The 26,545-nt window shown below is 46.5% G+C and overlaps 1 protein-coding gene across 1 annotated transcript in view; it reads right to left on the bottom strand.

The window, feature by feature from the left end:
* LOC140427349 (interleukin-12 receptor subunit beta-2-like) overlaps nucleotides 1-26,545 on the bottom strand; it is a 128,713-nt gene that overhangs the window by 46,456 nt on the left and 55,712 nt on the right. Inside the window, exons 9-12 of the mRNA XM_072512899.1 lie at nucleotides 25,167-25,374; nucleotides 24,176-24,406; nucleotides 20,902-21,003; nucleotides 11,677-11,832 (exon numbers count right to left, since the gene is read on the bottom strand). Of these exons, the coding sequence (XP_072369000.1) occupies nucleotides 11,677-11,832; nucleotides 20,902-21,003; nucleotides 24,176-24,406; nucleotides 25,167-25,374 (697 nt within the window). The remainder of the gene's footprint in view (nucleotides 1-11,676; nucleotides 11,833-20,901; nucleotides 21,004-24,175; nucleotides 24,407-25,166; nucleotides 25,375-26,545) is intronic.

The raw sequence follows: 26,545 nt of genomic DNA on the forward strand, positions 1-26,545 counted from the left end.
CGCTCAAGAATTCACAAAATGGCTAACCCTAATGAGTAAAAAGCTTTTAAGAAGCAAGATGGGAATTCAATTCATGAGCAAAACTAACAAGGAATAATAGTAAAAATGCTGGAAACACCTAGTGATCAAGCTTCATCTATGGAGCAGGGTACAGAATTATGGTGCTGAATTTTTATTCTGGGGTTGGGACCCTAACGTCAGATTAATTTCTAGATATCAACTCAGCGTTGGACTGTTCCTCATGCCCGAAGTAATTTTTACTGAGCGTGCCAGTTAGTACCCAGGGAGCTCAACATCCAACTAAGGGTTCCCGAGACTGCAAGACAAATAGGGGGTTCTCTATCAGTCAAACCTCAGTAACCCCAGGACCGGAGATGGACAGCCCCACAATTTCCCACCACTCTTCCGTTATAGCCACTGGGCAACATTTAAATTGCTGACCAGTGTAAGAGATGGGAACTGCCAATGTAATGGGGATAACAAAAGAGCGTTTCAAGATGGAGGTGCCTGCTGAAGCGATTTCAAACATTTGGAACAATAAAAGGTTGCAGCTGTGAGGTTGTTACCATAGAGGGTCAACTCCACCACTGGACAGTCAGCAACCATGGCTGTGACCCAGTGGCTATAGAAGATGTTGGCTAGACTGCTAGACGGAATGCTTCCCTGCCACTTCCCCTGGCCTGCCACCAGGTGGCCATCTCCATCCCTTGGCCATGCTTTGGCCTCAGTCATCTTCTGCTGATTGACCTTGATAGGCACTTTATTGGTGTAATTGGTTACCCATCACAAGTGGACAGGTACCCGTTACTCCAAACCCTTCCCCGGAATAAAAATGGCCCAAAGTTAAAACCTGTTGGGAGACCAGTGAACCGGTAGGTGGTAAGGAATTGTGGGCTTGTCTGTCTCAGGTCCTACCTCCCCTGGCATTTGACAATTTGGTTGAATGTTTTAAGTCAATGATCTTGCATCAGGCCAAGGGAAGAAGGATGGATCATGTGGAAAAATCTGAGTTTGTTGAACTTCATTGTTGAAAATGATAAATTAGTACATAATCATTTTCGCCAAGATCAGATAAGACCGCCTAGGTTAGCAGAACTTTGTAATGAACAAATGGGTCATAATTAGAGAAAACCTTCCAATTGGTGAGTAGCCAAGCTCCATCTCTGATGAATATTCATGGTTTCAGTAACATGAGAGGAGACAGCTAAAAGGAAAAGAAAAAGAAAGAAAACTTTTCTTCTGACTAAACCGCGGCTATTATGAGATTCTCAATTTATGCACTTGTGAGATGGATGTACCTAAGTTTCTAATAAACGAACTATCTCCTTCCTTGCTTTCACTTGCAGCCTGAGATACATTTAATCTGGGATTAGCAATCCACTTTCAAGGATGATGAACTCCTTAATATTTCCTCTCTCATTGTGTTCATACCGTTCAACATTTCACACTCCTCAGGTGGGATTCTCCGTGCCTCCACGCCAAAATGGCGATCAGCGCGGGGGCGGAGAATGGGCGTTGAAGATGAAATCCGACGCGGCACAGGTACGGGGCCATTGACAGAGGTCCCTGCGGCGATTCTGCGAGGACAACTGGCGGGTTCCTGACGGCATGGTTCTAACCATGTTTTGTCTTTCAGGAATGGTTGACGGCGGCTACGGACTCAGTCCGCGGCCGCCCTGGTGGGAGGCGGGGGGGATCCTTCACGGGCGGGGGGGTCTCACAGACGGCCAGGCAAGCGATCGGGTGGCACCTATCTGCGGGCACACCTTATGTCAGGGGGATCTACATTCCTGGTGCCGCTCCGCGGGATGAGCCCGCCATGTCGCACAGGGCAGTCGCCGCAGTGCGCATGCGCGGACTCCTGACCAGAAGTGCAGGGCCCAGTATCCGCAGCCGCAGCTGCAAGAAGCACTCCAGGGCTCTGCTAGCCCCCTGCTAACCTCTGTGCCACCGTGCCACTGAAGAGAACTTGGAAAATAAGTTAAAATGTAGGAAAGTAGAGAATCAGTGGCAGACATTTCAGGAGATTTCCATAACTTTCAGTAAAGAAATATCCCATTGATAAAGAAAGACTCTATGGGGAGGATGGACTATCCATGATTAAGTAAGGAAGTGAAGGAGTAGCAAATTGAACAAAAGGGAATAAGGTCAGAAGATTGGAGAGATCTAATAGAATAGATGGCATTGAGGTACGTAGGGAAGAGGTGTTGGCAATTCTGGACAGGCTGAAAATAGATAAGTCCCCGGGACCTGATGGGATTTATCCTAGGATTCTATGGGAGGCCAGGGAAGAGATTGCTGGACCTTTGGCTTTGATTTTTATGTCATCATTGGCTACAGGAATAGTGCCAGAGGACTGGAGGACAGCAAATGTGGTCCCTTTGTTCAAAAAGGGGAGCAGAGACAACCCCGGCAACTATAGGCCGGTGAGCCTCACGTCTGTAGTGGGTAAAGTCTTGGAGGGGATTATAAGAGACAAGATTTATAATCATCTAGATAGGAATAATATGATCAGGGATAGTCAGCATGGCTTTGTGAAGGGTAGGTCATGCCTCACAAACCTTATTGAGTTCTTTGAGAAGGTGACTGAACAGGTAGACGAGGGTAGAGCAGTTGATGTGGTGTATATGGATTTCAGCAAAGCGTTTGATAAGGTTCCCCACGGTAGGCTATTGAAAAAAATACGGAGGCTGGGGATTGAGGGTGATTTAGAGATGTGGATCAGAAATTGGCTGGCTGAAAGAAGACAGAGGGTGGTGGTTGATGGGAAATGTTCAGAATGGAGTACAGTCACAAGTGGAGTACCACAAGGATCTGTTCTGGGGCCGTTGCTGTTTGTCATTTTTATCAATGACCTAGAGGAAGGCGCAGAAGGGTGGGTGAGTAAATTTGCAGACGATACTAAAGTCGGTGGTGTTGTCGATAGTGTGGAAGGATGTAGCAGATTACAGAGGGATATAGATAAGCTGCAGAGCTGGGCCGAGAGGTGGCAAATGGAGTTTAATGTAGAGAAGTGTGAGGTGATTCACTTTGGAAGGAATAACAGGAATGCGGAATATTTGGCTAATGGTAAAGTTCTTGAAAGTGTGGATGAGCAGAGGGATCTAGGTGTCCATGTACATAGATCCCTGAAAGTTGCCACCCAGGTTGATAGGGTTGTGAAGAAGGCCTATGGAGTGTTGGCCTTTATTGGTAGAGGGATTGAGTTCCGGAGTCGGGAGGTCATGTTGCAGCTGTACAGAACTCTGGTACGGCCGCATTTGGAGTATTGCGTACAGTTCTGGTCACCGCATTATAGGAAGGACGTGGAGGCTTTGGAGTGGGTGCAGAGGAGATTTACCAGGATGTTGCCTGGTATGGAGGGAAAATCTTACGAGGAAAGGCTGATGGACTTGAGGTTGTTTTCGTTGGAGAGAAGAAGGTTAAGAGGAGACTTAATAGAGGCATACAAAATGATCAGGGGGTTGGATAGGGTGGACAGTGAGAGCCTTCTCCCGCGGATGGATATGGCTGGCACGAGGGGACATAACTTTAAACTGAGGGGTAATAGATATAGGACAGAGGTCAGAGGTAGGTTCTTCACGCAAAGAGTAGTGAGGCCGTGGAATGCCCTACCTGCTACAGTAGTGAACTCGCCAACATTGAGGGCATTTAAAAGTTTATTGGATAAACATATGGATGATAATGGCATAATGTAGGTTGGATGGCTTTTGTTTCGGTGCAACATCGTGGGCCGAAGGGCCTGTACTGCGCTGTATTGTTCTATGTTCTATGTTCTATTTTAGAAGTCAGCAAAGAATGACAAAATAGGGTGAAAAATTAGAGTATGAGAAAGCAATAGAAATACTAACAGTAAGAGTTTTTACAACTATTTAAAAAAGAAGAGTAATTAAAGTGAGTGTTGGTCCCTTGGAGGGTGAGATTGGAAGATTAATAATGGGAAACAAGATTTCTTTTGTTCAGGGGATGGGGCTTTTGCTGGCTGGGCAGCCTTTATTGCCCATCCCTAAATGCCCCTGAACTGAATAGAAATGGCAGAAGGGTTGAACAGGTATTTTGTTCATAGCAGGGGACACAAAAAGCATTTCAAGAATCAAGAGGTGAAAGGGAGGGAGGAATTTAAAACAATCACGAGGGAAAAGGTACTGAGAAAACCATTAGATTGAAAGTTCCAACAAATTCCCAGAACCGGAGGGCTGGGTTTTAAAAGAAGTGGCTGCAGAGATAGTGGATGCATTGTTTGTGATCTTTCACATTTCCTAGGTTCTGGAAAGGTCCCAAGGGATTGGAAATACACTAATGTAACACCTCTATTCATGGAAAGGAGGAAACAGGAAATTATAAGCCAGTTCGCCTAGCATCTGTCAGAATCCATTATTAAAGAGGTAATAGCAGGACATTTAGAAAATAATAATGCAATCTGACAGAGTCAGCAGAGTTTTCTGAAATTTTGACGAATTTATTCGAGGTCTTTGAGGAAGAAACCATCAAAGTGGATAAAGAGGAATCTAGATGTGGTGTACTTAGATTTCCAAAACGTATTCAACAAAGTGCCGCATCAAAGGCTGTTACACAAAAAGAACTCCTGGTGTAGTGGGTAACATGTTTAGTATGGATAGAGGATTTGTTAGCTAACAGGAAGCATTAAAGAGTTAATTTTTAGGTTGGAAAGCTGGTAAGAGTAGAATACCACAGGGACCAGCACGGGGGCCTCAACTATTTAGAATCCACCAATGGCTTGGAAGAAAAGAACTAATCAGTGGAAGCTAGATTTTCTGGCATCACAAAGACAGGAAAGTAACTTGTCAGGACGACATAAAGGGCTAAATGTGGAAAATTCCCAACTCTTCAAAGCAAACTGAGGAGAAAGTGTTTTGAATCTTCGGATTTTCATTCCAGAGGGTGGGGTTTGGGGGTGGTGCTAACAAGAGTTGGACCCCAGAAAGAGTTCAGTGGCAGCCATAAGGGCTGCTGGTTAAAAGGACCAAGTTAGTGCTCTGGGACTTCATTTTAGTCTTTGTAATAATCATAGACAAAAAATAGTCCTCCAGCACTCACCCCCTACAGACTCCCCATGCCCATTGATGCCAACTCAAGCAACCTCATGTCCGTCCACTGATATCCCAATGGCTCCTCATATCCTCCATGCCAACTGATAACCCCATCCACATGGCCCCTCATAACCCCATGCCAACCAATGTCATAATTATCCCCATCATCCTTTACAGCCCCCATTGCCAACATTGCCAACTCAATCCAACCTATGCCCTTCACATCTCATGGTCTTTTAAAGCTCAATCCCAACTTGGTGCCAACTCATACCGATCCTTTGCCCTTACACCCTCCATGCCAACTCACCCATTATGCACCATGGCAGGAACCATGGTGCAATGAAATAAAGTTCTAAGGATGGGATTTTCCACACAACCCGCTGCGTGTCTTGCGGCGGCAGATGTGGCCCACCATTGGCCGGTGGCTGGATTTTCTGGTCCTGCCATTGTCAACGAGGTTTCCTGTTGAATGCACCCCCTGTCAGCGGAAACCCATGGCGGGCACTGCCGTGACGGGACCAGAAAATTCCGGCAGCATGAATGACCAGAAAATTCCAGCGCAAGTGGCTACTGCAGGTCTCATTGTGTTTAAAAGACCCTCTCATTGATAACATTTAAACTCCTTCAAGTACTTAATCCCTAACAGCAAGCACCCTGTTTTCAACTGCAGGCTAGATTTCTCCCATTTACAGAGCAGTGGGATTTAAATGACTTGACAGTTCCACACAGCTTATCCACATTTAATACACATTCATATCTACTTTTAACAATTCCAAAGGGATAGCGGACTTCTCCCAAAGAGCAAGTGGCCTCTCCAAAAGGGTACTTTACCTGTCCAAATAATTCCGGCAGCTTTACACCTTTTCCCTCAAATGTTAAAAGCCCACAAATCATGTGTTGGAAATCACAGTAATGAAAATTAGATTGTTTGAAGGCGGCTACACTTTTACATGTGCAGCTGCCTCCGCAAATCACAAATGTGCAACCATTCCCTCCCCACCCAGCAGAAATAGTTGGTGCCAGGTTCAGGGGCAGGACTTCCTGAATTGGAGCTCTGGCACTATTTTAGCAAAATCTCGGAGCCCTTTTGGCTTCACGGCATTTCAGATCATGGTCACAGAGCCTATAGAAGAGTTTAGATAGGTTAAGTGAGTGGCCAGAAAATTGGCAGACGGAGTATAATGTGGGAAAATGGTAACTTGACACTTTGGCTTGAAGAATAGAAAGCAGATATCATTTGAATAGGGAGAGACTGCAGAGCTCTGCAGTATAGAGAGATTTGGGTATGTAAATCACAAAAGGTCGGTGAGCAGGTACAGGAAGTGATTAGGAAGGCAAATGGAACGGTGACATTTATTGAAAGTGAAATAGAGTATAAAAGTAGGAAAATGCTGCTGCAACTGTACAGGACCTTGGCAAGACCACACCTGGAGTATTGTGAACAGTTTTGGTCTCCTTACTAAGAAAGAATATAATTGTATTCGAAGCAGTTTAAAGAAGGTTCACTCGATTGGGATGAAGGGGTTATCTTCTGAGGAAAGGTTGAGTAGGTGGGGCCCGTATTCATTGGATTTTAGCAGAATGAAAGGTTGTGTTGAAACATATACAATCCCCGTTAGGTGGGGTTACGGAGATAGGGTAGGGGAGTGGGTCTAGGTAGGGTGCTCTTTCAGAGGGTCTGTGCAGACTCAATGGGCCGAATGGCCTCCTTCTGCACTGTAGGAATTCTATGGATTCTATGGATCTTGAGGAGACTTGCCAGGATGGATGCTGAGGGGATGTTTTCCCTTGTGGGAGAGTCTAGAGTCATGGGGCAGTGGGATTTAAATGACTTGACAGTTCCACACAGATTATCCACATTTAATGCACATTCATATATACTTTTAACAATCCCAAAGGGATAGCAGACTTCTCCCAAAGAGCAAGTGACCTCTCCAAAAGGGTACTTTACCTGTTTAAAAATTAGGGGTCTCCCATTAAAGACTGAGAACAAAGAACAAAGAACAAAGAAATGTACAGCACAGGAACAGGCCCTTCGGCCCTCCAAGCCCGTGCCGACCATACGGCCCGACGAAACTACAATCTTCTACACTTCCTGGGTCCGTATCCTTCTATTCCCATCCTATTCATATATTTGTCAAGATGCCCCTTAAATGTCCCTATCGTCCCTGCTTCCACTACCTCCTCCGGTAGTGAGTTCCAGGCACCCACTACCCTCTGCGTAAAAAACTTGCCTCGTACATCTACTCTAAACCTTGCCCCTCTCACCTTAAACCTATGCCCCCTAGTAATTGACCCCTCTACCCTGGGGAAAAGCCTCTGACTATCCACTCTGTCTATGCCCCTCATAATTTTGTATACCTCTATCAGGTCGCCCCTCAACCTCCTTCGTTCCAGTGAGAACAAACCGAGTTTATTCAATCGCTCCTCATAGCTTATGCCCTCCATACCAGGCAACATTCTGGTAAATCTCTTCTGCACCCTCTCTAAAGCCTCCACATCCTTCTGGTAGTGTGGCGACCAGAATTGAACACTATACTCCAAGTGTGGCCTAACTAAGGTTCTATACAGCTGCAACATGACTTGCCAATTATTATACTCAATGCCCCGGCCAATGAAGGCAAGCATGCCGTATGCCTTCTTGACTACCTTCTCCACCTGTGTTGCCCCTTTCAATGACCTGTGGACCTGTACTCCTAGATCTCTTTGACTTTCAATACTCTTGAGGGTTCTACCATTCACTGTATAATTCACTGAGATTATGAAAAATGTTTTCTCTGAGATGGTTGTGTGTCTGTGGGATTCTGTTCCCCACAGAGCAGGAGAGACTGGGTCATTAAATATATTCAAGTCTGAATTAGATGGATTTTTGATCAACCAGGGAATAAAGGGTCATGGGGGGCAGGCAGGAAAGTGAAGTTGAGGCTACAATCAGATCACCACTGATCTTATCGAATGGCGGAGCAGTCTCGAGGGTCCAAGTACCCCTGCTCTTAGTTCTTGCGACTTTAATGCTGTGTTTATTAACCTGAGGTACCCTCAATAACGAAGCTTAGAGATTAAACTGTAAAGAAGGCTTTATTAGACTAAGAACTATGTTAGAGCTGAGACAAGTGCTGACCGCTACACAGCCCATGAGGCAGCCCTTTATATATGGCTCACAGATGGGCGGAGCCAGAGGCAGAGTCCCCAGGGTTCCAAGCCCGGTCTTAAAGGGGACATCACCTTACATGATGATAAGGCAGTAACCGTTCATCACATAACCCTTCAAATAATTAAACAAAAATTGATATCTTAATATTCTGGCAACACACCAAGTCAAAGGAGAAATATTAGGTCACTGTTTCTGAAGTGTACCCTTCCTCAAATAAAAACTGAAAGATAAACAAAGACATTTTTTTGGATGGAAGAGAAAATGGTGTTGGAGAAGGAAAAGAAAAGACAATGGATACTCCAAATAGAGAGAGAAAGTTTTCTTAATATTTATTTGTGTGATGACAGGGGCAGCACGGTAGCATTGTGGATAGCACAATTGCTTCACAGCTCCAGGGTCCCAGGTTCGATTCCGGCTTGGGTCACTGTCTGTGCGGAGTCTGCACATCCTCCCCGTGTGTGCGTGGGTTTCCTCCGGGTGCTCTGGTTTCCTCCCACAGTCCAAAGATGTGCAGGTTAGGTGGATTGGCCTTGATAAATTGCCCTTAGTGTCCAAAATTGCCCTTAGTGTTGGGTGGGGTTACTGGGTTATGGGGAGAGGGTGGAGGTGTTGACCTTGGGTAGGGTGCTCTTTCCAAGAGCCGGTGCAGACTCGATGGGCCGAATGGCCTCCTTTTGGACTGTAAATTCTATGAAATCTATGACATCATCTCTGGCAAGGTCAGCATTTATTGTCCACACCTAATCATTTTTGAGAAGACTGTGGTGTGTCACCAGTGGTGGATGGCTGCAGTCTATTTGTTGTAGGTGTACCCACTGTGCTGTTAGGAAAGGAATTTCAGGAATTTGACCCAGCTCCTGTAAAGGAACAAGATATTTTCAATCAGGTTGGTATTTGGCTTGGAGGGAAGCATTAAGTGGTGGCGTTCTCATAAACCTGCTGCCTTTATTCTTCTGTGGTAGAGACTCACGTGTTTGAAAGACGCTATCAAAGGAGCCTTGGCAAGTTGCTGTAGTGCATCTAGTAAATGGTATATACTGAAGCCACGGTGCGGAGTTGATGGAGGGAGTGAATTCGGAAGGTGGTGGATGGGATGCCAATGAAATGGGTTGCTTTGTCCACGGTGGTTTTGAGCTACACTCATCCAAGAAAGAGGAGAATATTCCATCATATTCCTGACTTGTGCCTTGTAGATGGTGGACAGATTTTGGGGAGTCAGGTCAGTTACTCACCACAGAATTCTTCACGTCTGATCTGCTCTTGTAGCCACAGTACTGATGTGACTGGCACAATACATTTCTCATAAATACTGATTAATAGAATATTGATAATGTGGGATGCATTGGTGGTAATGTTGTTGAATGTCAATGGGATGTTGGAATCTCTCCTCTTGGAATTGATTATTTCCTAGAACTTGTGTGGCGTAAATGTTATTTTTGGGTTGAAATGAACTGCAAACTCCAAAAGAAAAGTTTGATAATATAAAAGATTATCTCAATGACGTATTGAAATGACAAAGGAAGAACACCAGAACCATAAAATGATGGAAATTATGGGAAATCCTTAAACTGGAATATGTTAAGAAAATGGGCAGATTGCAAATAAAAATATCTAAATGAAGTGTAAAATCTAAACAGAAAAGAATATGTATGCCTGGCTGTCACCGGCACCCATGTGAGAGGTGCATTTTGCTGTTTTTAATCACGGAGATGTTTTTGCTGTGAATTGCTACATTTAGTTGCAGCTCACAATGTAATCTTACATCAGCCGTGTTACATCCTCTGTTTCGTAAACCTGGGCCAAGACAGGTTTGGTTGAGATGCAAACACGGGATTTGGTCCCTGCTACAACCACCACAAAGGTTTTGACCACCTGCTAGAAACCTAGCTCTATTTTGTGATGCTCTCTCCTTTGATGCCATTAGCATGGTTAACACAAGGTGGAAAGTACAGAATGCAACGGCTACAAACAAAAATAGAAGGTCATTATTGCACTGACCGAATGTGCTGCTGGAGTTTGCAGAGAATAAAGTTACACATAAAGAGCAAACTCTGAGTCATCGTAAGCATCAACTTACAAGTGAAAAAAGAGAAAATCTAAATTACCACTAGTTGTGCTTCCTGCACGCTCAGAGAAACTGAACGTCATATAGTTTCCTCTTGTGCACACGTCTCAGAATTTGTAAGAAAAGAACAGTCTTGCTGACAGCTAGCAGAACCAGGCTGAAAGAGAATTCTATTATTTCCTTCCTTCCTGTTCAGCTCTCTTCTGCTAGAAAACAAGTTAATTTTAGATCTTGCCAGGTGCACCATCAGCTGTGTAAACAAACTATTTATTTCTGCTAATTTTCTCCCTTTTCTTGAAGATATCAACTCGGGTTTAGCCAATGGTTGAGTTCCAGTACCACTCCCAATTGATGTTTTGCACAAAGTTAAACAATGAGGGTAATTTTGATGTTGGCTAAAAGTGTAAAACATGCAGTATTCAATCCACACCCACCATATATCTCTTGCAATCTTAATTTCTACTGTTGAAATGCTGCTCATGGTCGCACAAAAACTTTGCCACTTGTTACTGGTTTATCTGCTTCCCACTTTCACACCCTTGCAATTATCTATGCCTATGACTTCCTGTCCTCCCCTCACTTATGAGATGCCTGTAAGCACTATGTCAATGCTGAAAGCTTGCCAGCAAGGTCTGGTGCTCAAAGTAGCTGAGGCCTCTGGCCAAGCACATTGGACTGGCGATGCAAAGAAGTGAAAATTGACCCTACTGTTCGGCAGGAGTTACTAGAGAGTGGGAACCTTGCCTGATATTTTATTATCTTCCTAGCCTTGGGATGCCGAGTTAAGTTGTGGAGTTTTTGCTGCCATTTACTTACACCCCCACTAATTACGTAATTCTTCACAAACAGGAAATAAGAACGCAACCAACTTTACTCCAAGCAGAGAATGTACCTGGCTGTTGTTTTTTTATTTCTGCAGGGTCAAAATTAACATCTCTAAACATGGGCCGTAACTCTCTGGCCATTGCGATTCATTTTTTCCGCCGGCAGTGCACCCCTACCCACAGGTTTCCAGGCGGCATGGGGTGGCATCAATGAGAAATCCCATTGACAAGCGGTGGGAGTGTAGAATCGCATCGCCAGTGAACGGTGCGTTGCCGGGAATCACACAGCTGGGGAACCGGAGAATTCTGCCACATGAATCACCAATTGATTTGGATTATGAACGTCAGTTAAAAGAAACGTAACTAGGGCAGCACGGTGGCTCAGTGGTTAGCACTGCTGCCTCACGGCGCCAGGGTCCCAGGTTCGATCCCATCCCTGGGTCACTGTCCGTGTGGAGTTTGCACATTCACCCCCACAACCTAAAGGTGTGCAGGCTATGTGGATTGGCCACGCTAAATTGCCCCTTAATTGGAAAAAAACAATTGGGTACTCTAAATTTATACAAAAAAAACGTAACTTACATGGAACAAGGTAAGACCCATCAGCACCTTTTTTCAGGTATATAGTAAAGTTGGTGATAAATCCTTGCTGTTTTTCAAATGGAATTTCTCCCCATTTTAGTTGTACTTGTTGTCCAGCAAATTTAACCACAGAAACATTTGGTCCCGTTGTGGGTTCTGCAAACAGAAATATCGTAAACAAATGTCAGGGTTGCAATCACCTGTGGTGCAGGCACAACTGTACTAACAACGCAGAGGGGTGGCCTCAATAGGATTTCTATGACAAACCCTTCTGTTCCCTAGAATAGACTCTGTCTGCATGGGAAATATGCCTGGATAATCAAACCCGCAAACCTGTTAGTCAGAAAGGTTGTGTGAGCTGGAAACTTATTTTTGGTTGATTGAAATATCCCACGAAAAAGGGCTTTCCTATTCTTAATGTCCTTCCCATCCACAGTGTTTCCCACATACTGATGGCACTAGGCTGTGGCCTTCCATGACATGTCCTTCCTACCTCTTCATTGAAAAATCTGTCTTCCTTCACTTGTTGACCAGAGAATGTATCTGGTTCTTGTTTTTAGTGTTTATAGTGTTGGTGTAGGCTTTTCTTGCTTTAGAAATGATGAGACAGAAGTAGTTTACTCTCCTTCTTCCCTGCTTGGGCAAGATCTGCATTGGCTCACTGTCTAGAGGTTCTTGGCGTATAAGGCTCCATCCCTTCTTTTTTGTCCAGGTTGTACGTGTTAAACAGTCAGGTCCTAGTTGATGTGTTGGGTGTTCTGGATCACATACAGGTCACCAACACTTGAAATAGTGCAACACTATTTTATTGAATCATTAACTGTTTAACATACTCTGACTGTGGGTAAATACGATACCAGCTTTAACTAAAGACCTTTGCCTTGTCCTAACCAGTCGATGCACTCAGCACGATGCACTCAGCACATGGTGAATGTCTGTGTTGCAGGCTGTGAGCTCTGTCCTCCTAGCTAGCTGCTACTCGAATGAGCAGGAACTCTGATGGCCCCTGTCTTTATAGTGCGTGTGCTCTCACTGGTGATTGGCTGCAGTGTTGTGTGTGTTGATTGGTCCCACTGTGTGTCCACCAGTGTGTGTCTGCACCATGATATACTGGTGTATATTATGACATCCCCCTTTTATAAAAAATGTACCTGCGTGGCAATAAATAGTGTATGGTGAATGTTCCTGACTACGTGTTTACAGAACTATGTACATAAAAACTAAGCTATTTACATGGGAAAGTGCCTGGTGCAGAAAAACAGTGTGTCACAAGAATAACAAGATGAACACTATATACAAACCACTTGGGACGATTAAACGGAAGAACAGAACAAATCAGAAAGTCCATAAGTCCACAAAGTTCACAAATTAAGTCTCTGAGGTGGGCGACAAATTCTGGTTGACCGCCTCAAGGGTGGGTCGGGAGCCGCCGGCTGAGGGATGGGCTGGACTGCATCAGAGTGAGGAGGATGCAGAGTGATCGGAATCTCTGCATAGTCCAGGTCAGGGTCAACAGGGGGCGTGGCAATGGTGGAGGATCACGTAGCGAGCGCGGAACGAGACGAAGGGCACGTCGATTGCGGCGCAGAATGGAGCCATCCGGTAGACGAACCAGGAACGAGCGGGGAGCCACCTGCCGAAGAACCACAGCGGTTGCAGACCCGCCACCAACCGGAAGATGGATACAGACATTGTCATCTGGAGCCAGAGCAGGGAGATCAGCTGCACGGGAGTCATGAGCCGCCTTGTGCTGTGCACGAGACAGTTGCATTCGTTGAAGGAACGGAACGTGGTCGAGGTCTGGGACATGAATGGATGGCACCGTCGTCCTCAGGGTACGACCCATGAGCAGCTGGGCTGGCGACAGGCCAGTGGACAGTGGGGCCGAGCAATAGGCCAGCAAGGCGAGGTAGAAATCGGACCCAGCATCGGCAGCCTTGCAGAGGAGCCGTTTGACTATGTGGACGCCCTTCTCCGCTTTGCCGTTGGATTGGGGGTACAGGGGACTGGATGTCACATGCACAAAGTTGTACCTCCTGGCAAAGTTGGACCATTCCTGGCTTGCGAAGCAGGGGCCATTGTCCGACATCACAGTGAGTGGGATGCCGTGTCGAGCAAAGGTGTCCTTGCAGGCATTGATGACTTCAGACGATGTGATGTTGTGTAAACATACCACCTCCGGGTAGTTTGAAAAGTAGTCTACAATCAAGACATGGTCCCTGCCCAGCGCGTGGAACAGGTCGATACCGAGCTTGGACCAAGGGGACGTGACCAACTCGTGGTTGGGCCGGCTGGAAGCGCTGACAAGTGGGGCAGTTGAGCACTGTGTTGGCGATGTCGTCATTGATGCCGGGCCAGTACACAGCCTCTCGGGCCCGTCGGCGGCACTTCTCCACGCCAAGATGGCCCTCGTGTAGCTGTTCCAAGATGAGCTGGCGCATGCTGTGCGGGATGACAATGCGGTCCAGTTTCAGGAGAACACCATCGACTACCGCCAGAACATCTCTGATGTTGTAGAACTGCGGACATTGGCCCTTGGGCCACCCATCTTTAGGTGGGGCATGACATGCTGTAGCAAAGGGTCAGCCGCTGTCTCGCGGCGAATTTGGACGAGGCGTCCATCCGTGGCAGGTAGACTGGAGGCCATGAACGCCACATGGGCGTCAACCTGACAGACGAATCCCGCTGGGTCACACGGAGTGTTGACTGCCCTGGAGAGAGCGTCGGCAATGATTAGGTCTTTGCCCGGGGTGTATACCAGCTGGAAGTCGTATCGCCGGAGCTTGAGCAGAATACGCTGGAGGCGAGGCGTCATGTCGTTCAAGTCTTTCTGTATTATATTGACCAGCGGGCGATGGTCGGTCTCGACGGTGAATTGGGGAAGGCCGTACACATAATCATGAAACTTGACGACACTGGTCAAAAGGCCCAGGCACTCCTTTTCTATCTGCGCGTAGCAATGTTCTGTGGGGGTCATGGCGCGTGACGCATATGCAACGGGGGCCCATGATGAGGCCTCATCGCGTTGCAGGAGCACTGCCCTAATGCCAGACTGGCTGGCATCGGTCAAAATTTTTGTCTCTTTCACTGGATCAAAAAAAGCTAAGACCGGGGCCGTGGTGAGTTTGGTTTTGAGTTCTCTCCATTCGCGCTCATGGGCAGGAAGCCATTGAAAGTCTATCGTCTTCCTGACCCGGTTCCTGAGAGCCGTGGTATGAGAGGCGAGGTTAGGGATGAATTTCCCTAGGAGGTTGACCATGCCCTGAAATCGAGGACCGCCTTCTTGTCCTCTGGCATTTTCATGGCTGTGATAGCAGCCACCTTGTCCGCATCCGGTCGCACACCCAACTGGGAGATGTGGTCCCCGAGGAACTTGAGTTCCGTCTGGCCGAAGGAGCATTTGGCTCTGTTGAGGCATAGGCCCTGCTCCTGTATGCGTTTGAACACACGCTGGAGGCGACTGACATGCTCCTGCGGGGTGGTGGACCAAATGATTATGTCATCGACATAGACGCGAACACCTTCAATGCCTTCCATCATTTGTTCCATGATCCTGTGGAACACTTCTGAAGCCGATATGATCCCAAACGGCATCCTGTTGTAACAATATCTGCCAAAGGGGGTGTTAAAGGTACACAGTTTCCTGCTGGATTTGTCGAGCTGGATTTGCCAGAAACCTTTCGAGTCGTCAAGTTTGGTGAAGAGCTTGGCGCGAGCCATCTCGCATGTGATCTCTTCGCGCTTGGGAATCGGATAATGCTCCCTCATGATATTCCGATTCAAATCCTTGGGATCAATGCAAATTCTCAGCTCGCCGGAAGGCTTTTTTTACACACACCATGGAACTGACCCAGTCGGTTGGTTCCGTAACTCTGGAGATCACTCCTTGGTCTTGGAGGTCCTGCAGCTGCTGCTTGAGGCGGTCCTTGAGGGGTGCTGGGACTCTTGCGAGGTGCATGCACTACAGGCGTGGTGTTCTGTTTGAGTAGGATCTTGTAAGTATATGGGAGCGTGTCCATGCATTCAAAGACGTCGCTGGTCGATGATGGCGTCGAGTTGCGCTCTGAAGTCAGCGACCTGGACGGCAGACGTGTCATCAGGAGAGAGAGAGTGAACTCTTTGAACGAGGTTCAACAGCTTGCACGCCTGTGCGACAAGCAGGGAGTCCTTCGAGGAGCCCACAATCTCGAAGGGAAGGATGGCTTTCCATGACTTGTGCGTCACTTCAAGTTGGCACGAGCCGGTAGCAGGAATGATGTTGCCATTGTAGTCCAATAGCTGGCAGGCTGATGGAAGGATGGCTGGTTTGACACAAAGGCTTTGGAAAGCAGACCACGCCATGAGATTGGCGGAGGCACCAGTGTCCAGGCGGAATCGTATTTGGGACCGGTTGACCGTCAGGGTGGCACACCACTCATCGTCTGGATCGATGCTGTATACCGACAGCGGCTGGTGTCGGCTTTGGGGACAGTCTGTTTTTCGTTACAACACCGACTCGAAAAGGCGCCTTTGGGTCCTCGGTGTCACTGCTGTGTGGGAGGTCCGCATCGGACTCGGTGACCATGGGTTGAATTGCCCGAACATTCCTGGGAGGCTGGCTGAAGCAAGATGAATTGGCAGGCTGAGCTGCTCGACAGAAGGCAGCATAGTGGCCAAGTCTTCCACATCGTAGGCATTGTCGCGATTTTGCGGGGCATTGCCGCTTTAAGTGGGCAGAGCCACAGTTGCCACACGTCATGATGTCAGCACATTCGTTGCGCTACCGCGCATGCACGGTGCGGTCATGCATGGTGCGCACCTGCGCATTACGTTCCTCCATGTCGCCGTCCCCTCGTTTGGTGCGTACAAGCGCGGGAGTCCGCGAAAAGCAGGCAAAATGGCCGCCCTCATCCAGGCTGAGGCCCTGGTGGTGCTCAATCTCTTGGACCCGTTCCGCCCCGTGGGGACCCAAATTTCTGCCGCTTGCATATGGGAATACCGACTCGTGGCGTTTTCATGTAAGACACAGAATTCACAAGTTCTGCAGAGGGAGGGGTGAGTTGGACAGGAAGAAGATTAGCAAGATCAGCCCCCAGTGGAGGTACTGGATGGGAAGGTTGATGAAAAAATGGGATGGGCAGTTAGGTTTGCTGCTCATAATTAACCAAGAGCCCAATGAGCCCTTTGGAGGATGTTCTTAGAGGCCCAGAGGGAAACTATAGACTTATCGAAGAGAGAGTCAAGTCCGGACAACAGCAAGAGAGCTAGAAAGCCGAGGAGTACTGAAAGATTGGGGCTGGAATTTTGGAGCAGAATACCAGATAGGGGAGAAGAAAATGGAGGTTTGATGATAGAAGACAGAGACCTAGGAGGGGTAAAGATTGAATCAAATTGAAAAGGACAATGCTGATCTTCACAGATACTGGGAGGGCAAATCTTTCTCTGGTTTGAGGCTCCAGGTCTTGGTGAACACACCTCTATCACCACATCTTGAGAAGCCTCCTGAGTTCTTGCCCATAGCTCATCCCAACATAGGAGTGGTGCTTCTGAAAAACACTCATGGGATTAGACAATTTAAAGAGAATTCTCCTCTTCCCTCCTAGCAGAGGTTACTCTTTCTGCCTCTTTTTCTTCCAGTCCCACTCATTTTTGGAGAGCATTGCAGCTACTGCTCCATACTCATCAAAGGCTCTGTAACCTTTCTATGGTCAACAGAAATCTTTACACTCCTCTAGGAACTCACCAGTGTTTCCACCAATCTGGCCCGAGTACAAGTAAGTTGAAAACACTTTGGCTGCAAATGGTTGAGTTGCCCTTTAAACAGACCCAGAAGAATGCCCATCTTTTTTCTAATGCTTGTTGCTTCAGGAGTGAATAAGGAAGGCATTCCCTGAGCATTTGTTGGTCAATTTTACTACTTATGTGTTGCATCAGCTCATTGTCATCTCACCCTCACAACCTCGTTGGGCTCAAGTAAAATAAATAAATAATCTTTATTGTCACAAGTAGACATAAATTAACACTGTGAAAAGCCCCTGGTCGCCACATTCCGGCGCCTGTTCGGGTTCACATGGGAGAGTTCAGAATGTGCAAATTACCTAACAGCACGTCTTTCGGGACTTGTGGGTGGAAACCAGAGCACCCGGAGGAAACCCACACAGATACAGGGAGAATGTGCAGACTCCGCACAGACAGTGACCCAAGCCAGGAATCGAACCTGGGACCCTGGCACTGTGAAGTCATAGTGCTAACCATTATGCTACCGTGCTGCCCATCTGTAGGGGATGCACCTGTGCGTGTCTCTCTAGTCGCTTGACACTGTGCGACCCAAACGAGAATTAGCATCAGCATCTACGACACCACAGACATGGATGTGATGCTACACACTTGATAGATAGATAGAATTTACAGTGCAAGATGAGGCCATTTGGCCCATCGAGTCTGCACCGACCCTTGGAATGGGCACCCTACTTAAGCCCATAACTCCACCCTATCCCCACAACCCAGTAACACCACCTAACCTTTTTTGACACTAAGGGGCAATCTAGCATGTCCAAAGATGTGCAGGTTAGGTGGATTGGCCATGTGGGAGGAAACCGGAGCACCCGGAGGAAACCCACGCAGACACGGGGAGAAAGCGCAGTCTCCGCACAGACATAACATCATAAGACATAGGAGCAGAATTAGGCCACTCGGCCCATCGAGTCTGCTCCGCCATTCAATCATGACTGATATTTTCTCATCCCCCCATTCTCCTGCCTTCTTCGCATGACCCCTGATCCCCAGTGACCCAGGTCAGAATCGAAGCAGGGTCCTTGGAGCTGTGAGGCAACAATGCTAACTATTGTGCCATCAAGGGTTATGGGGATAGGATGGGAAAGTTGAGTTGAGGATTGTATCAATTCCGGCCTCGGGTGACTGACTGTGTGGAGTCTGCACGTTCTCCCAGTGTCTGCGCGGGTTCCCTCCGGGTGCTCCGGCCATTTACCTCCAGCTTTCTTAAAATGCAGAGAGACATGCACAATTTTACAATCTAAAGGACTGATTTGCGAATTGAGGGAACTTTGGAAGATGAAGTTAGAGGAGCTGCCACATTCTCACCTACTTCCTTTAACCAAGGACATGGAACTGTAAATACTGTGCTAAATGAGAAAGAGGATTGCTTGTGAAGATTGAAAGAAAGTGAATCAAGCAGTAAACAAAGTCTTGTTTGCAAAAAAAATTGGGACACTAAAAACTCATGTAAGTTGAACTTTAAAATCTAATTGTCACATCCAGTTGGTTTTGTTATGGATTAAACCAATGCGATGTGTTTAAATGTGAAATGTGACAAAGGAAATACCTGCACAGCATGTGATAAGTTCACTGTTAAAATGTTTGCTATGTTAAAATGTGTTGCATTTTTAAGTGTTTTTAAAAAATCTTTACTTAACGCTTGACCCTTGAACTTTGGGAAAAGCTTGAATGTTCTTTTTGTGAAATGTCCCTTTAATTCCACCGTAAAACCAGGAAGTATTTTGAAAAGGACATAGTCGGACTGCCTAACAAACATTTTAGTTCCAAGAAATACCCATGTGACCTGAGGTTGTTATGGGATGAAACCTAAAAAGCAAAATGTAAATCGAAAGCTAATTGGCTATCGAAATCCAACTGGTCTGAACAGACATAGCTCAAACAGATTTTGGTGAAGAAGCAGGGAAAAGACTCTGAGAATAGAGCAGGGACTGTGTTACTGTATAATAGTTTAAAAGGACAGAAATTTGAAAAGAAGGAGTGCAGGGATTGTGGACTGCACAAGATGATTGCTGCTGTGTTAGTTTTGCCAGACCCAACCATCACATTAAAGGGGGTGGAAAAGGAATCCCTTGGGATTCTCTGTTGTTAAGACTGTTGTGAACCTAGCTAACAGATTCTGCAGGGGATGCTGTTTGGATGTTCACTGTATTCAAGAACCCCAGATAGATTAAAGCTGCCGATGAAAGCGACTCAAGGGCCAAACCCATCGAGGGGGAAGAGAGAGTATTTTACGTACCAGAGGTGGAGCTGGAAAGACTGTGAGATCGCACGTAGTGACACACGTGTGCGGGAAATTGTGTGAGTGTTTGTAATTATGTGAGGCGTATCATTTTTGTGTCAACTATTTCAAGTGACATGTATCTTAGCATTCATTTGTCTATTAATTACTCTTTGAATTACGTTGAATTTAATTGGTTTGTTACAGTAACTTTGAAACTTTGTCCAATGGTTTTCTATCTCTGGTGTTGTGGGATTCTTTTCTTTTAAAACTTACTGGTCTCTATGGGGCTTGTAACAAATGACAGAAAACATATTCCTTATTTTCGGTGGCAGTATTACTGCTATTTTCAAGGGGTCCACCTTGCTTCTCAGCAGCCTCTTTTCGTTTTATAATTATGTTAAGAATAATTGTGCCGATTTCAATATCCAAAGCAAGTATCTTTTCATACTGCCTTCTTTTTGTAGCTCTTACTATCTGCTTTGCTGTTCTTTGTATCATTGCCATTTGCCAGGATCTGAGCTGTTAACCCACAAGCTTTCTTTCTTTCTTAATATCCCAACTTGTTTGACAGCCATTGCAGAGCCCCTGAATATGATTGATTTCAAATATGTCTATTTGTTCAATTCACCAAACTAAGTTTACCAGAGATTGTGCAGATGCACTTATTTGCCAGCAAACAGTGTCTTGAGCTGAAGTCCAGATTCTAACGTTATGAGGGAGATATTCCACACTGTGATATGCATCTCCAAAAAAACTGAGAAGGACAGTGTCAACGGGAGTTCTAAAGAGGTCCATGCCCTGTCTTGCTGTTCCAACTGAAGGGTGGGTGGCAGCACGGTCCTGGGAAAGCAGTGAAATGGGGAAATGGAGGACAATTTGTTCAATGGTTTACTAGGTAAATGCATTATTGGTTTGTCATTGAGGCAGATTTGACATTTGAGCCCCAATTTGTGCTGATTTAATGGATCTCATCCGGAATGGCAGCTGGGATACTGCTGAGAAAGGAAAGCAGATCTACAGGGATTCCTGATGTGATCACGATTCGGTGACATCTATGGGAAAATGAAGATTAAATTGGGCTCATTGTGATGATCACTGACATTCATACATAAATGATGACCTCTTGAACAAGCTGATGGAGTTTAACCAATGTTCACAGAACACCATCAAGAAAGAAAAGAGATGATATTTGAACTGGATTTGCTTGAAAAATCATACCAAATACTTACTTCCTTCTACTGAATATCCCTGCGCTGAACAAGATCTTCCTCGTCCCTTTTGGTACATTGCAGTGACAGAAATATTGTAACGTTTTCTTGGTATAATGCTTTCTAAATGAGATGACAAAAATAATTTGTCACATTAAAGTAACTTGCTTTATTGTGGCAGAAAACACAAAAAAATGTGAACTATTCATTGTGTACAAATCCATTCCAACAGGAGCATGTACAATCTATCGCATTGAGATCTCGAACCCGGATAGTTAATGTAACACAATATTGATCTCTGATTCACAAAAAATGTTGAACAATTCACATATATCAATTTTTAAGTTTGCTCTGTGCAGATATCATTCCCTTGATTTCAATAGCTTATGAGTTGGTTGTCTTGCACTGAGGATTTGATGCTATCCTTTCATATTGATTTTGATAATACACATATTTATACAAATCTACTGGAAGACATAAATTGAAACTTTATTAACTACTTTTGGACTGTAGCGGGAAAAAGCTTCCAATCCTGCTTGTAATGTGATATTGAAGTAATGTGAAAGTCGCCATAGTCCCCAAGGACCGTAGGCTGCTTTCCTCTTTGACAGAGCTGACTGGTGGTGATTTAACCTGAAGGTCACCACACCTCAGGCAAGGGACAAGGTAGTGAAGGCAGGGTCTTCATGGTAACCTCAACGGGTACAGGAATTGAACCCATGCTGTTCGCATTGCTCTGCCGTCCAGCCAACTGAGCTAACCGCCGGGGGAGTCAGTTGGTAAATGGCTGGTTCGTGATGCATAGCAAGCTAAACAGCATGGGATCAATTCCTGTACCAGCTGAGGTGATTCATGAAGGCTCCATCTTCTCAACCTTGCCCCTCACCAGAGGTGTGGTGACCCTCGGGTTAAATCACCACCAGTCTCAAACAGGCTTCGTGAAGGGCAGGCAACTCATGGGTAAAATAAGACGGCTGTGAAATGTGTTGATGAATCTGTTGGGGGATCTGATACCGGAGGTGGTGGTGTCCATGGACGCCGAGAAAGCATTTGATCAGGTGGAGTGGAGGTACTTGTTCGAGGTTTTGGGAAGGTTTGGGTCGAGATTTGTGGCATGGGTGCGGTTGCTCTATGTGGCACCAAGGGCGAGGGAGGGGACGAATGATATGAGCTCACAAAGCTTTGACTTACACATGGGTACGAAGCAGCGATGCCCACTGTCGCCGCTGCTATTTGCGCTGGCCATAGAGCCATTGGCGATGGCTCTCAGTGGGTCGGCAGAATGGGGGATTATGAGGGGACAGAGGGAGCATCGGGTGTCACTTTATGCCGATGACCTCTTGTTGTATGTTTCGGATCCATTGGAGAGTATGGGAAGGATTATGGGCCTGTTGGGGAGGTGTGGGGGGTTCTCGGGATACAAGCTGAATGTAGGGAAAAGCGAGGTATTCCCGGTGAATGAGCTGGCACAGCGGGCTAATTTAAGGGGTTGCCACTTACGGCGGCGAGGGATAGATTTAGGTATTTGGGGATTCAGGTAGCGAGGGAATGGAAGGAGCTCCATAAATGGAACTTAACGAAGCTGGTGGAGGAGGCCAGGGAGGATCTTAAGAGGTGGAATACACTGCATTTAATGTTGGCGGGGAGGGCCCAAGTGGTTAAAATGAATATTCTGCTGAGGTTCATGTTTATCTTTCAGGCTCTCCCAATCTTTATGTCAAAGGCCTTTTTTTGGAAAGTGGACACGATCATTTTGGGCATTGTATGGGCGGGGAAGGAGCTGAGGGTGGGGCGGACCCTGCTACAGGGGCAGAGACAGCAGGGGAGGTTGGCGTTGCCAAACTTCCTTCATTATTATTGGGCGGCGAATGTGGACAAGGTGCGGTGGGGTAGGAAGGAGAAGGGGTAGAATGTGTGAGGATGGAAGAGGAACCTTGTAAGGGGTCTAGTTTGAAGGTTATGGTGAAGGCAGCATTGCCAATGGCTCTGAGTAGGTAATCAGGGAGCCTGGTGATGCAGTCCACGGTGAAGGTATGGAATCAGCTGAGGAGGCATTTTAGGGTGGAATGGATGTCGGTGCTAACGCCTCTGTCGAGAATCATGGGTTTGAGCCGGGGGGATGAATAGTGTATACAAGAGGTGGAGGGAAGTGGGGCTGGTCAAGGTGAGGGATTTGTATTTGGAGGAAGGGTTCGCCAGTCTGGAGGAGCTAAGAGATAGGGTAGAGCTGCCGAGGGGGAGTGAGTTCAGGTATCTGCAGATTAGGGACTTTGTGCGAAAGGTCTGGAGGGGGTTCCCTAGGTTGCCGGGATACACCCTGCTGGAGCGACTGTTGCTTCTGGATGTGAAAAGGGAGGGAAGAATTGGGGATATATATAAGTGGCTGGGGGAGCAGGGAGGTGAGCGGGTGGTGAAGATCAAGGACAAGTAAGAAGCAGAGTTGGGAATGGAGATCAATTGGGGAGTATGGAGTGAGGCTCTGCGAAGGGTAAATGGGACCTCCTCTTGTGCAAGGATGAGCCTGATACAATTTAAGGTGGTGCACAGGGTGCATATGACTGGGCGAGAATGAGTGGGTTCTTTCAGGGGGTAGCAGATGAGTGTGAGAGGTGTGGGTGGGGGCCAGCGAATCACACGCACATGTTTTGGGGTTGTGAAAAATTGGGAAGATTCTAGGCATTGGTGTTCGTGGTCTTAGCCAGGATAGCGGAGGAGGAGGTGGACCCGGACGCTTTGGTGGCGATATTTGGGGTTTCAGAGAAGCCGGTGCTCATGGAGAGGAGGAAGGCCGACGTCGTGGCCTTCACCTCTTTGATTGCACGGCGGTGAATTTTGCTGGAGAGACGGTCGGCATCTAACCTGGGGTAGCGGCATGGCTGGGTGACCTGTACGACTTCCTGCGGTTAGAGAAGATAAAGTATGAGTTAAGGGGCTCAGCAGAGGGGTTTGAGAAAAGGTGGGGGATGTTTGTGACCGTGTTTGAGGAGCTGTTCGTCTCGGGGGAGGGTGGGGGGGGGTGTTGTAAAAGGGGGAAAGTCTGTACAGACTGTATAGTCAATTGTTGGGAAGTATGTTTCCCAGGGTGTTTGTTTCCTGTAACCTGTTTTGACACATGTTTGTAATAAAATACATTTTTGTAAAAATGAAAATCACCATCAGTCAGCTCTCTCTCAAAAAGGGACAGCAGCCGTTGGTTCTTGAGGACTATGGTGACTGTCATTGAAGCAACATGTAATATAGTTGGAAGACTTTGCATGGAGCAAGCAATTGACAGTGGTGGTTTATTCAAACTTACTTATTTCTGCTAGATATTGCTGAGGTGAAAGAACATGCCCTATATACAAAGAGTGCTTGTCCCTGGGAGTTCTCTTCCAAGCAAAGAGCTGGTTGTTGCTGCCAAGTGCCTCTCTCCAGTCGACTACATAACCCAGAATTGGCTCATTGGTTCCATCTGGTGGTTTCCATTTGACATAGATTCCAGAGTCTCCAGCTGATGCCACCATAAGGTTTCTGGGAGCCATCATATCTGTATGGTGGTAGATATAGTCTAATGATATTTCACAATGAAACTGGACTACATCCAATATTCTGCCATTATGCATGTATCAAACCGACGTACCAGAGTTCACAATCCCCTCTATTTGAACGCAATGACATATTTCCGCCCTGGCCCCAAAGTATCAGTGTGACAATTTAGTTCTAGTTGGCTTACGCCCTCCCACACTATCAATAGTTGTACTTTTTGTTTTTGCGTGTTGGAAAAGGTAAAAATAAAATGTGGTTGTCACACAATTCTACAGACCTGGCTCATAACCAATGGTGGGGCTGAAAATTTCTATTGCTGAGGTGTGAAGCAAACGGCCCAGCTATTGTGCCACAGTTATTGCGGTAACAGACTGAATATGTAACCATTTTGGAGGGCATCAAGGGAGATTGGTCATTTTGTTTTTGTATTTTCATCCACAAACCTGGAATTCAGGGAGTGGGTGAGGGGCTTGATCTTTGTCAAAGCCTCATGTAACTCTTTGCTGGTAGATATTACAGTATGCCCAACAAGACTTTTGCCTCTTGTTTTCATCCCCCCCCTGGTATGACATGGCACAGTCTCCACTCAACACCTTTCAGTTCAAAGGGGGTTATTCTGAGAATTGAGTGGGAGTAGAATCTGTCCCCATCCTGTAACAGGAAGAATCAGTATTTTTTGTTTACTTTTACCGAGATAAAAATGTTTGTCCCTTTCACGAAGGTTCAAAGAGGAAATGTCTCCTGTAAATAATAGGAATTACTTGCTTCTCCTATGTGGAGCACTGCAGGTGTAGAGTTTCCCTTGGAGTTAAATACAGTAACAAAGATGTTGTCTGGTGCCCAAGGTGTCTGCCAGCTGTACTGAGTCTCTGATACATTGCACACTCGGATGGTCACTTGAAGTCCATTTTGTTGATAAAATATATGGTAACCGAGAATAATGCCCCTAGTTTCCTGAGGACGGAGTGGCTAGGAATGGAAAAAGGAATTACACAACAGAAAAATATCAGCACAGAAGAATATAACCTTGTAGCCATCTCAACCAAAGATTACGGGCACAATTCAGCCACTGCGTTACGCCCGACACCAATCTCGCGAGAGCCCCAAATTGGGCTCTGCACTGGGCCGATCAAAAGTCACCCGACTCCACATGACGTGATTTGGAATTCACCCTCACTGAGCCATTAGGCTCATTTAAATACTTTGACATCACTGTCTCCTGGCGGCCGTGAGTCAACAGCCACACCTGCGAGATTGCGACAAGGCGCCGTTTAGCACTGATTTCCACAAACATGGACCGGGCGTGACGGCACCTTGGGGTGTCTCGCAGGCCATCAGAGACCCCTGGATGGTCAGGGAAAGGGCAGGGTAGTCCCTGGCACTCCTCTGGTACCCAGGCATCTTGGTTCTGCCAGCCTGGCACTGTCAGGGTGCCCAGATGTCATTGCCAGAAGGTTGGGGGTAAAGGGGGGGTGAAGTCCTTAAAGTTGCGAAGGCCTGAAAGGGAGGTGTGCAGCTCAAAAAGGAAATGCCTCCTGTAAGTAACAGCAATTACTTGCTTATCCTAGGTGGAGCATTGCAGGTGTAGAGTTTCCCTTGGAGTTAAAGGCAATAACAAAGATGGTCCTGATGTCCCAGGTGTTTGCCAGCTATACGGGGTCTCTGATACATTTAATCGCGGCACTGCAGTCACCGAGAAACACCCGCCAAACACGCCCGAGTCAGGATTTTAACCTTTTTCTGCTGAATCATTTCTAAAACACCTATAGTTATTCAGGAATTTTCCTTCTCGTCACCTGTAGAACTGCTATAGAGTTTGATGGATTAAATCAATGTGGGAAACTATTTGCTCCTTCTCCAACTCCAGATTCTGACCTTGAAAGGCGAAGGAAAATCCACTTACTGCTGTTTATAAAGTCACTAAATATTGAGTCTTAAACATGGTGGGTGGGATTTACCGGCATTGCCGTGCCCGACATGGTAACGCCATGAGGCTGTTGAATCTCACAAAATTCGTGATGCTCAAGACGTCTCGCGAGATTCAACCAAACCTCATGATCTGGATCTCATCCTCACTGGGCGCAATCCAGATCAGCAAATTTAAATGAGCCATTCAGCCTCCACAACGATGCCTTGACTC

The sequence above is a fragment of the Scyliorhinus torazame genome, chromosome 7 (assembly GCF_047496885.1).
Source record: "Scyliorhinus torazame isolate Kashiwa2021f chromosome 7, sScyTor2.1, whole genome shotgun sequence".
NCBI classification, from domain to species: domain Eukaryota; kingdom Metazoa; phylum Chordata; class Chondrichthyes; order Carcharhiniformes; family Scyliorhinidae; genus Scyliorhinus; species Scyliorhinus torazame.